General features: G+C 54.5%; 4 protein-coding genes across 4 annotated transcripts; 1 reads left to right on the top strand and 3 right to left on the bottom strand.

Moving 5' to 3' along the window:
- Nucleotides 1-919: 919 nt before the first annotated feature.
- Nucleotides 920-2536, bottom strand: J4E88_008712 (uncharacterized protein; the record flags this gene model as incomplete). The annotated part of the gene is made up of 2 exons (XM_049402321.1): nt 920-2375; nt 2427-2536. The coding sequence occupies 2 exons, from the start codon at nt 2534-2536 to the stop codon at nt 920-922; spliced, it is 1566 nt and encodes a 521-aa protein (XP_049251992.1).
- Nucleotides 2537-3848: 1312 nt separating this feature from the next.
- Nucleotides 3849-6946, bottom strand: J4E88_008711 (uncharacterized protein; the record flags this gene model as incomplete). Its single annotated transcript, XM_049402320.1, has 6 exons — nt 3849-3962; nt 4011-5053; nt 5104-6585; nt 6636-6747; nt 6801-6807; nt 6900-6946. The coding sequence occupies 6 exons, from the start codon at nt 6944-6946 to the stop codon at nt 3849-3851; spliced, it is 2805 nt and encodes a 934-aa protein (XP_049251991.1).
- A 646-nt stretch (nt 6947-7592) lies between these two features.
- On the top strand, nt 7593-8973 carry J4E88_008710 (uncharacterized protein; the record flags this gene model as incomplete). Its single annotated transcript, XM_049402319.1, has 2 exons — nt 7593-7794; nt 7850-8973. 2 exons carry the CDS (start codon nt 7593-7595, stop codon nt 8971-8973), a joined length of 1326 nt encoding a protein of 441 aa, XP_049251990.1.
- A 559-nt stretch (nt 8974-9532) lies between these two features.
- On the bottom strand, nt 9533-11965 carry J4E88_008709 (uncharacterized protein; the record flags this gene model as incomplete). The annotated part of the gene is made up of 2 exons (XM_049402318.1): nt 9533-10625; nt 10674-11965. 2 exons carry the CDS (start codon nt 11963-11965, stop codon nt 9533-9535), a joined length of 2385 nt encoding a protein of 794 aa, XP_049251989.1.
- Nucleotides 11966-12290: the final 325 nt, after the last annotated feature.

Below are 12290 nucleotides of genomic sequence, written 5' to 3'. Positions count from 1 at the left end.
TCAACGATCAACCCCGAACTCGGTCGAAAACCAAGCCTCGGTGATATCACGGTGCGGCACGAGGCAAGACGACGTCGGCAACGATGAGGGGTGGATGCGCGTGGAGTGGTAAGTTGCAGTAGAGTTGTAAGTAGAGTAACGGTAACGGTAACGGTGGCGTTGCAGTGCGTGGTTTAGATGCATGTCTGTAACTACAACCACGTCGGCGAGGTCGGTAGATCTGGGGTTGTGGGTGCGTTGCGATGTGACATATGCCATGTAGATGTCATGTTTCTTCGATAGGGAAGGTCGTAGTCTACTACCTCGCCGATCCCTGACGAGGTGCTGATGGGGTTGCTATCGTTACATTCCTGCGGTGTGGATGTTGTGTATCGTGTCTGCTCATAGTGAGTAAGCGACAGGGAGACGGCATGTATGAGGTGACGTTGCGCCAGTGGGAAAGTGCCGCGAGGGATGAAAGGCCGAGTGAACATCAGGAGATGTGTGATGAATACGTGGATATGGATACAGTTGGGAGTAATGTGACATGAGAACAGAATGGTATAGTAATAACGTGCCGAGAAGGGGTAAATATCGCCGTCGTACAAGGTCCAAGAGATGTGACGGTAGGCTAGAAGATGTCGTGCTACGGACTGTGCATTCACCCTGTCATGACGGCACAGCACAATTCAAATATCAATCACGGAGTGCCATGATGGTAAGGTGAACGCCCAGTCCGTGGCGCAGGTTTACGTCCAGCTTTCTACCTGCCTTCTCTTACTCAACAACCTAAAGTTCCCAACCCAAGACTCTTCCGTACCTGGATATAACTCTTTAAACCAACAACCATTCTTTTCCTCGTAAAAGTATTACAAAATGATCCGAACGAATCAACGCAAAGGGTATCATAACAAAGAAAAAGAACCCACAACAACAACTCTCAACCCCAAGCATCCGAAAAGTACCTCTTCGACCGACTCTTCCCTGCATCTGCCTTGGAGTCCTGCGGAAAGGGCGTGATATGGTGAACAACATGCGGACGATAAACAGCATCAACGGGCGGCATCCAGTCGTCCAGACCAAGCGGGAAGTATTCATAGAGGAGATCAGCACTCTCATCTGGACTGTTGATGATGCCGATGGAAAAGGACGGGGGTCGCATAGGTGTCGCGCGTTTTCTTTGGTGGTCGTTGGGTGACGGTGCTTTTTGAGGCTCATCGTCGGTGAGGGAGAGGGTGACGGGGGCTATAGATGCGCGATGCGGGGGCACGCTTCGTGAGATCTCGGGTGTCGATTGGGCGTAGGGTGTGGCGTGTTGGAGTTGGGATGAAGGCGGATCGGGAGGTATCGCTGTCATGGCGCCTGCTGGTATCTTCCAGTCAAAGTCTGGAGAGGGCGGCATTTCGTTTGCAGTGAACTCAAATGGCATCTGGAGTAAGTCCATGGGCTTGGACGATGTCGCAGGTGGGTTGGGTGTTTGCTTCGGTGTATTCTGGTTCGTGTCGCCAGTTGGCGTTCTGCTGGGTTGCTGCGGAGTGTGCACTTTGCGTGCTGTTGAACCGCCACTGATGGGCAGGTCCTTGCGGGCCTGGAAGTTGCGCGGGCTTCTTCCTCGCACGATAATTGCACCAGAGTGTACTTCGCATATTGGTACTTTGACGCCACTGGCAAGGGTTGCTATCACCTTCAATCGCACGACAAAGTGTTGTTGAAGCTCCTTCCTCCGCCCATTGTTTGCAGTCGCGATCCGGAACTGCAGTCGCTTCCAACTTATAGGGAAACTAACATACTCCGAGTCCATGTCCTGCCCGGTCGACAGATCGAGTGGGTATGTCGGTGGCTCCTTCTCAGTTTTGTCTTCGGTGGATGTGCTACCCGTTGCCGGCGTCTTCCACGGGACCGATATTATCTTTACGGGATTGCCCTCGAGTGACTCGGTTGCGGATATGGTGAGTTCCTGGCCAAGAATCGGTATTTGATCGCCTTGGTCGGTCATAAGGAACTGCAGACTCCGAGGAATCGTGATGGTGCCGGTGATCTGAAAGAGGTTCCTCCGGTAGCAAGTCAATTCAGACGGCGCCTGTACATCGGCTGCGGTTGCCCAGGGCGATTCGGCCAGAAAGAACATGCCATGTAGCTGTGCAGACATGGATATTGATACCCTTTGCATGGCATATGTGAGGATGGTATACGGTACGACGGGTAGCGAGAAGCTGAGGAGCTTGTTGTTGCTCTCGATGCTGGGGCTCTCAGGCACGCCATTCTGATCGTGTGGGTGTATCGACTGCTCGTAGCCGCTCTGGACGTCGGAGAAGGGGTCTTCGTATGTGCTGGGGTAGCGCTTGAGCTGCGGGGGCATCTGCTGGAGGTGGTATGTCGAGTAGGCGTCCTCGCTTCTGCGCAAACATGTCAGTAGCTGTCAGGCAGGTGTCGCGCACTGCACCTACCCAATGAAGGTCTCGGCGTCGAAGTTTGAGCGCTGGTCATACTGGAGCGGCAGCGGCATGGCCATCTGCTGGTCGGGGCCGGTGACGGTCTGGAGCGGTATGTACGACATGGTGTTGGTGTTGAAGTGCTCCATGGCTTGGTGCAGCCTGGCCCGGGTCGAGGAAGAGGTCGCTTCCGAATCGGCGCATACGCGCAACGATAGCTATGGCGCGGCGACGAGGAAGGCGCGACCGAGGATGCAGTGGCAGGCACGTGGAGGTGGCAGTCGGCGGGCGGTGGTGGTGAATCGGGAACGCTTGGGGCTCTGGGGTTGTCGAGGTGGAGAGATGCGGCAAGGCGAGCGAGCGGAGAAGATGGGGGACGAGACTGCGTGCGCGCTGGCACTGTACAGCGAGGAGCGACACCGGACTAGACCGCACAGCAGGGCTTGGAGCGGTGGCTCGCGGGAACAAGACCAAGCGATGGCCTTCGTAGCTGTCTTGCTGAGGTTGTGCGACAATGCATCTGCATCACATGCGCTTCTGGCCACGGTCGGATAGGCGCGCTGCACAAAGGGTCCCGTCTGCTGTGGGGCTCGGTAGGCGATTTTGACGGGAAGGATAAGCTTGACTACCCCAGGCCACGATGCAAAAGATTCCCAGGCACACTTTGTATATCTTTGCTATGATCTACGAGACACACAGCGCTGGCACGCTGACTCCTTCGGTAGGGCTTCTCGAAGGGTCAAGCCGAACGGTGATCATCCTACGCCATCCCCCCCAGTGGCGTCTCCTACTCTAGCTATGGACCCGCTCTTCAGCTGTAAAAATAACCCTGAAAGCCTCAAGCACCTCTAATCCGATGTCGCCTACACGGAGGACATCTGTGTCTGCATTCTATGCTTGTCTATCGAAATCTGCCATGCCTATCGATTCGATAGCGGAGAGGCGCAGCAGCTCTACCAGGCCAAAGCTCGCGGATCGCCTTGCGACAGGGCGGGATCAGCCGAGTGAGCGCGTCGGAAGGGCAGCTCCTTCGAGGCCTTCAGCGACCGTGAGACTGAATCAGACGGCAGAGCTGATGATGCAGACATCAAGAACCACGGGCTGCAGCATGAGAGACCGCTGATCTTTGGGTGTAATGGTTGGGATTATCATCCTGCGGTATGCATGCAGGACAAGCACGAGATACACGGAAACGCCGACGGACCCTTTGAGAAAACCATCCGATCCGAGTACATACGGCCCACGACCTGAAGGGTGCTTGCATGGTATGACATCAGATGATGGTACGAGCGATACAAGTAACCAATGGGATGCCAGTCAGTCCCGGAGAGCAAAAAGCAACTAGCACACGCACCCAAAATAACCCCCAAACACCGACCAAAACATTATGAACCGAAGTCGCCAGGAACATGAGTATCTGGCAGAGGTACCGAGCAATCAAGCAGGCGGGATCATGGTCCAGGTCGCAGCATCACAGCTGACTTCCTCAAAGTTGTGCATGACATCGAAGCCCATTGCCGAGAAGCCGTCGAAGTTGCCGTCACCGTCCATCTACTTGTGTTAGTACCTTGTCGTGACCAGCATTAGACAGCTACTTACATAGTCGAGCAAGCATGCATTGCACCCCAGCTGTTTGATCTGTCGCATGCCGAGTAGGATCAGCCCCTGCAGTAGTGTCGAGTATTCTCCTACACCAGGTGATATGACGGGCGAAGAGATGCCTCCAGCCGCCTCGTTCAGGTCTTTCAGTGGGGGTATGTATTCCGCAAGTCGTGAGTGGTTGTTGTATAGCACGACAGTGCCCACCAACGCACCGTCTTCTGGTCGCTTGGCTCGGATGATGCCACAAGCCGTCGGATCCGTAAGCGCAAGTTTGTACACCTCTGCTAGACCCTGGCGGTTGCTCGTCTTGATATGGTCGAGTATCGGTCCCGCATAGTCCCACCCGTACACAAGATCAAACTGTGCGCCTGCGCTCGCTAGACTCTTCGCCATGCCAGTCGGCGGATTCCACGTCTGCAGATTACGTGCTACCATGTTGCAGACAGGCCGGGAGAGTGCAGCACCCCAGCCTAGCTGTGCAAACCATGATCGGAGCCGTTTCCGCTCGTTTCCGTGTCCGGTTGGGATTCCAAGATACATACTTGGCAGGCGTGATCCAAGCTGGAATCTCTTGATACCTTCTTTCTGGAGTAGCGTGCGAATAGCCCGATTGTGTAGGGAATGTCCGATGGAGAGCTTTCTCCTTGCTGGGTCGACGAACAAAGCTCCAATTACACCAGTGCCCGTAGCCTTGAAGAAGTACGTTGAGCAGAAGCCGTACAGAGCTTGTGTGCTGCTGTTTCTAACAACAAAATGTGACTCCTCCACCTCTGGGTGATGCAGGATGAATGAGGTTGAAGTTGCACTCGACATCTCCGACCGCTGGTTTGGTGCCGTTTCCTCCGCAACAGCTGCGACCAATGTATCCAGAGCATTACTGTCTCGCTCTTCATTAAAGATTTCGACTAGCCAATGTTGTTTGGATGGGTGAAGCTTTTGGCTCTTGCTGATGGTTCCTGGTAGCGTTCCGGAGGGAGAGAGTTCGCCGTAGAGTACCCTGACCAGGGAGTTGAGTGCAGTCTCAGTGAAGTCATAAGTGCCTGATGAGATTAGCTTGTCTGACCTCCATTTGGACACGGACATGACTTACATATATAGGTCCCAATGGTATTGTCCATTGCGAAGTCGTACGGCGATGAGACTGCGACCACAATGAGGGGTTTCTCACGCCTCTCTCCACCAGTCGTATACTGCATATTGCATATCATCGAGACATGCTTGGTAAAGCCATGCTGATACAGATTCCGGTTGGCATCAGCCGTGAGTACGATGATCGCACTCGCCCGATTGATAAGATTTTCATGAACTGGACGAACACCGTTTGCGGTGTACGATGTGTGAAGCAGTCGTCCGTTACGCTGTCTAGCAAGAGAACGACCTAGTTCTTTGAAGACTCTTTCTCCGCTCATGACTGAAGAACTCCGGTCCCAAGCAGCTGGCTCGGGCGAGTGACCCGCTGCCCCATTGGCAGCGTCGGATATAGCTCGTGATGCAGCGGATGCCGCCAAAGGCTTCACTAATGGTGTCAGTAGGAGAAGCTCCTCCTCGCTTTCGAGTATGTTCGTCAGTGGCAGAAGCCTATTCTTGTCGCGTACGACTGTGATGGAGCTGTTGTACGCTTTCGTTGACAGTGCGGTGTGCGAAGGCTGTAACTTTTCCAGATAGTTGATACCTGGCGGGTTCAATGCTTTTTCCCAGGATGTGCACTTCTTCTTCATCGCCAGCACACGTCTGAGTGAGTTGAAGATACGTTCCTTCGAGACCATTTCGCTTTCTATGCCGGTCTTGAGGCCCTTCAGCCCTTCTTGTTGGAGTGAGAACGACCGGCATAGGAGGACTACGTCGCAGCCGGCGTTAACTGCCATGACCGTGCCGCCGCCTACACCGATGTTGTGACTGAGAGCATCCATTTCTAGACACTCGGAAACCACTACACCGTCGAATTTGAGGTCTTTCCGAAGAAGGTCGTCGACAACTTGTTCCGACAGACACGCGTGCATCGCGTTGAGCCCCGCTGAGGACATGGCGCAACCACCGACCATCATGGAATCAAGACCTCTTTCGATGGCCTTCTTGAACGGAACCAAAGCGCTTAAACTTAGTTGTTCTAGCGATTCCGTGATGATCGGCACGTCAAGTGTTGAGCCCAGAAACTCCAGATTGCCGTACGAAGGAAAGTGCTTCCCCAAAGTCACCACGCCAGCGTCCTTGTAGCCTGCCATAAAGGCGCATCCAAAGGCGGACACCTCCTGAGGATCATCGCCAGCCGTCCGTACTCCAAGGGGCTGATTGCGCGCATTCGTGAGTACGTCCAGACATGGCCCGAAGATCCAGTTGATGCCACATGCAGCAATCTCCTGTGCGGTCGACTTAGCTACTTCGAAGGCTAGGTCCGTGGAACCGGTTGCTGCCATTCCCATGTTACTAGGATACTGGCGGATGTAGATGTCATCGAAAAGACTGTTGACGCCGCCATTCTCCTGGTCGATGCCGATGGCCAGCGGAACAGGGTGTCCAGCATCGTGGGCAATCTTCTGGAGCTCGTAGATAAGCGCAGTAGTGTCTTCGGCGGCTATGACAGGTCAGCCTGACAGTGACAGATCGAAAAGGTGGATTACCAACATTTGCAGTTCTTGGCAGTAAGTAGTATGGAGCCAACATGATGTTCCTCGATCAGGGTACGGATGTGAGGAGTGACCGAGGTGCCATCGAAGCCCATCATGAACAGTTGGCCCTACAGCACCTTTGTCAGCGAATCCAGTCGCAGCATGGGCGGAAGCGACCCACCATAGTCCTGCATCACGGGCAAGTTAGCCTGACCTGTGGTCACATTGCGCAAACCTCAGGAAGCCTGAGGGGAGAAAATGCGCCCGACGCGAAGCTCACCTATCGAGGTCATCCCAGACAGGGTCCATGTTTTCGACCTTGCTCATAATGACAGCGCCGGTCGCGTCGCGTCGCAATGAAGTTTGTGGATGCGACGTGGGATTTCCGGGTGGGCACCAAGACTCCGCCGGCGTGACTCGCAGATCGGTAATGGTGGATGGGAGATGGGGAGGATGGCACCGTAGCATTCACGCTGTTCGCGGCTGGGGTACGTGATTAGCGAGGCGCTAGAAGCATGCACCCCCGTCCGTCGTTACACCATCCTCGTCCCTCTGCTATCAGCGACATCCACTCTGATGCCACCTCACATGCAACCGCAATCCATCCGGTTTCTTCGGCGGAATGTGATCATCGCTGTGTTACCTCGATCTCACGACGTCGGAATCCACATCCAGTCACCTTGCGCAGTCTTACAGCGTGCGCTCCACGGCAACGATACCGGCCATGGAAGGTAAGTCTGCCCGGCCGTGATGACTCAATGGCATCATCTTAGGAAGATGAGCGTAGGTATGCAGTTGCGATAGAAGTAGTAGGTAGGCGTCAGATCCTTTGCAACGGTTGTTGAGTCGCGCCTGCGCAATAGCAACCATCCAATTCATCCTATCATTCTCGTTTCTGAATCACATCTCTATACTTCCATCATTATACTTGGCAAGCTTCCTTCATTCATTGGTCCTCTTGACACGACCCACGATGCCTTCAATCGTGCCAATCCCCGACTCCCCCATACGAGAGGACTCATCAGGCGTGATAAAGTTCACAAACTGCCTCCTCGTAAAAGACAACGCCCTGGTCCCCCAAGATCTCTGGATCAGTTCCGCCACCGGAAAGATCCTGAATGGCCAAGAAATCCTGTACTCGTACCGTACCGCTCCCGAGCAAATTGTCGATTTAGGTAAGCTTTGACTGTACGGAATACACGTGAGACACATACTGACTTCGCACGCCAGGTGGCCGCATCCTCTCCCCCGGCCTCATCGACACGCAACTAAACGGCGCCTACGGCTTCGACTTCTCCGTAATCCCCTCAGACCGCGAAGGCGGCGCATCAGCCTACGCCAAAGGCGTCTCGCGTGTAAACCGGAGTTTGGTAGCAACAGGCGTAACATCCTACCTACCGACCCTCACCTCCCAACTCCCCTCAGTCTACCAAACCGCCCTCCCCTTGCTCGGTCCCTCAGGAACATCGCGCGACGCAACGCTCGGATCAGAATCCCTGGGCGCCCACTGCGAAGGCCCCTTCCTCTCCCCCACCAAAAACGGCATCCACAACACCTCCGTCCTACGCACCCCTGGGGTAGACAACTCCATCACCAGCCTAGAATCCTGCTACGGGGCCTCGAACCTCACCTCTCCCTCACCCATTTCTTTGATTACCCTCGCCCCCGAACTCCCCGGCGCACTATCATGCATCCCATCCCTAACCAGCGCCGGCATCCGCGTCTCAATCGGTCACTCAGAAGCGACCTACGAAGAAGCGAAATCCGCAATAAAAGCAGGATGTAGTATGATAACGCACCTCTTCAACGCCATGCGGCCCCTCCACCACCGTAACCCTGGTATCTTCGGTCTGCTGGGCACACCCTCCTCCTCAATCACCAAACCCTATTTCGGGATTATCGCAGACGGCATACACCTGCATCCCACGTCTATAAAGATAGCGTGGAACGCGCATCCAGACGGGCTGGTGCTGGTGACGGATGCGATGAGGTTGGCGGGTATGCCGGATGGGACGTATGAGTGGACGAACGGGTCCAAGATTATTAAACAAGGTCCCCTTCTCACGCTTGAGGAGAACGGCAAGATTGCGGGGAGTAGCATTCAGCTTGTGGATTGCGTGAGCAACTTTTTGAATTGGACCGGGAGTACGGTGCCGGAGGCGCTGAGGGCGGTTACGGAGACGCCGGCGAGGATGTTGGGGTTGGAGGGTGTCAAGGGCTGTTTGGATGAGGGTGCTGATGCGGATTTGTGCGTGTTGGATTTGAAGGAGATCGAGGGTGGGGAGAAGAGGTTTGTGGTGGATGAGGTGTGGAAGTTTGGGGTTAGGGTTTTTGAGAGGGGGGTGGAGGCATGATTGCGAACTTCTTTTGTTGGATTGCAGCGAAACTAGATTGTATAGAATAGATTACGCATTTAGACGGCATTCATGGTGTTGTTGACGTTTGCTGTTAAATCAGCATGAGCATCACAGTACCAACATCAACAGAAACCCTTACAATATAACTAATGTTGTTCTTCTATCTATCCCTTTCCAATAATGAACTCACGCGAAATTTGTACTCGCGGTTCTGAACTCCCCCCATGGCAATATATACAGAAGCAGCGCCGCGACAATATGCGCCAGTGTAGCCCCCAAAACAAAGACCTACTTTCCGTCCCAGAGACGATACAGAAATGCGAAAGCTATAAACATAGCATGCTACATGTTTGACTAGACAAAAAGAGATGAGTAAAAAGAAACCGAAATATGCCAGTGATGCGTAGAGACTCGTGAGTCAGTATTAACAAAACGCCGTGGAACACCAAACAGGCGAAATGGACCCAATACCCGTGTGGAGAAGAAATGAGATCGACAATCATGCTGTGACATCGTTGCAAGAAGAAAAAGAAGCGCTCTAAACCAGGTTCGTCGTTTACTTGAACATCCATTGACAGTGACAAGCATCATCAGGGTCCACGCGGCGTTGAAGATCAACAAGGTTCTCGCGCTTGCTCTTCCTGTCGAATGTGATGGTTTGCGAAGGTTGAGCGGCAAAGTACTCTTCGTAGCTGGGATCTGACTCTTGTAGCCATATTCTGATTGGGCTGTCGTTCGGGCTAGGTGATGTTACTATCTCGCCGTTATCGAGCATGAGCATCTGTTGACAGTATGGTTGTGACGCCCCAGGGAGCCGACGTTCTTCTATCTTGACGATCCGGGGATAAGGTGCCATGCGAGGGGCTGAAGAAGCATCTGACTCGGAATCTCGAGCGCGAACGGGTGACGGGGCAGCCAGGTTGACAGGGGAATTTGTTGGAGACGCTGTAGTAGTTTGGGTAGAGCTAGTAGAGACACTGCTCTCAGTCGGCACAGCGACAGCAACATTTACAGCCGCATCGTCGGTTGGGTCGGGCGTGGGTGTAGGCGTGGGCCATTGGGTAGGGAACGAGGTAAATGTGGCTGCCGTCGAGTTGTCGTCAGCGTAGATGTAGCCCTCGATGTATGTCTCGTTCCAATAGCAATACCAGGGCGTATCACCAGGTTGAACCTTGAAGCGCTGTCTGTATTTCTCATCTTGTCGTTTTGAGAGTCCTGACCCGGTACTGAGCTCGGTGGGTGACAAGATGACTAGCTTATCGTATCGAGCAGAAAAATGATAGGCTGGACCGTAGGCTTTGAAATCCAAATCAAGTACCAACTCCATCGGCTTAGTATCAAGCACAGGAGTCTGGAGGCCATATAGTATAGAGTTCGACGGCACCGAAGGTCCGCTACCCATGGACGCAACTTGTTGAATCTCACCACCAATGACGGTATCATTGATAGTTATGACAAGCGGAGCGAAAGTCATCCTGCATGACCATGCAGAATACTGATTTGCTTGTGTTAAGCATCCCGACTGTCCGTATTGCGGTAAGCCCAGAGGAAGGGCGAAGGATCCTGTTGGTAGCGGCAAGAGGCCAGACGGTGTTGAGATGGGAACGGCGTCGAAAAGCGATCCATTTTGACCCGTAACCTGCGGTTGTCTAGCGAGAGTTAGTAGATGTTTTCGTTGATGGATCGTGAGCACTTACGCTTCCTCATGAGGGCTGCCATTTTCATTCTGGTCGTCATCATCATTGTGTTTCTTGGCAGCAAAGGTACCAATGGCTGCTCCGAGGGCGACAGAGAATACTAGTATAAGGACAAGAACCACAAGCGCGACGCCCATAGGCACCCTTCCCCATAGTTTCCTCTTACGCCAGCTGACCTTGCCTTCGACTGGCTCCGCCTTCTCCGAGAAGTGGTTCTCAGACGCCAGTAGAGATGCCGAGGACGAGTCAGAGGGTTCTGCTGGTACGGTACTGCTTTGTGCAGCGGCAGAGTTGTTAGCCGCAAGATTGCCGGTTTGGGTTTCCGGTCTCTGAGGTGGCAACCGGGCGGGTGTGACAGACGGTAGTAAAGGAACGACAGGTAGAGGGGAGGGCGAGAACGAGGTAGTGCTCATCGGCGAGACAGGAGATGCGGGTGTGTTGAAAGGATCCTCTGCGTCAACTTGGACGGGCGCGGGTATGACACGCGACGACGCGCTTGCCTCGGCTGCCAAAGAAGCCTTGGTGGGTCCTTCCTCTGGATATCTCGAGTACGGTGGCAGCTGCTCGGTGTGTCCGTCGGGTCCGATGATATCCTGCTCCTCGCCATCCGGCCCAAGCACTCTGTGGTAACCGTTGTTCAGGCCCGGAAATCCTACGGGAATAGTCGACTGGACCTGAGGTGGAGGTGGCTGGGCTGGCTCGTCCGGTGACTCTTCGTCGACAATGCCGCTTTGCGAGTACATAGCATAGGGATGTGTCGGCCGCTGCAGTGACATTGATCGATGTGGTTGGCGTTCTGTAGAGCTCGTTGCTACGCTGAGTGGCCGTGCCATTGATAGCTGCGGGTACATGCCATATGGATGGCTCGGGCCCGTCTCGAACGGGTTCTCGGAATTGCTCGTCGTCGCAAAGGATCCCGCAGAGCTCACAGAGTCGCGATGTCCAAGGGGCCTGTGGTGGCTGGGCCCTCGGTTGAGGGGCGGTCGGCCACCGTCTTGCGTCATCGAATCCCGCACCTTGGCCGTGCTGTTTCGCGTTGCCGTCCTTCGCAGGTCGCTCTGGTGATTCTCGGGCGCCTTCGATGTCGATGGTTGTCGTTGCAGCGCGTCTATCCGGTCGTGATTTTGGCGGTCGCCCTGCCAGGGCTGGCTCGCGTTGGCTGGTCGGAAGCCATCCGAGACGGAGGGCATGAAATCATCCTCGTCGGGGTCGATTTCGTAGTCGTCGTCAAAGACATCGGGGTTGCTCGGCTGGCGCGGTGCTTCGTTGTTGTCGCTGCTGCGTCGGTCCATGACGCCGAACGGTCCCTGAGCCCCAAAGGCCCTTCCTGGTCCCCCTTACAGTCCTCCCCGATGGCAAAGCAGGCGTGTCGTCAAAGAAATAATCGAGGTAGTGCGCGATCGGTAGCGATGAGCGTCGCGCGGGTAGCGAGTGTGGCGAGAATTGGCGTGTGTCGTGTCGTGTCGTTGGTAGGGTCGAGAGGTTGTATCAGGTTTGGCAGAGGTTGTCCTGAGACGCTGGCGCCACTAAACGGCGCACGGGCGAACACCCAAGCCTGAACATCGATAAGCACCCCTTCGACATCGCATCCTTCGGCTCTCTGACCAGCTCACCAAG

This window comes from Alternaria novae-zelandiae, assembly GCF_023758075.1.
Source record: "Alternaria novae-zelandiae strain BMP 2774 chromosome Unknown scaffold_20, whole genome shotgun sequence".
In the NCBI taxonomy this organism is placed as follows: Eukaryota; Fungi; Ascomycota; class Dothideomycetes; order Pleosporales; family Pleosporaceae; genus Alternaria; species Alternaria novae-zelandiae.
Note: the sequence above shows the minus strand (reverse complement) of the source record. Positions and strands in the feature narration are given on the sequence as shown.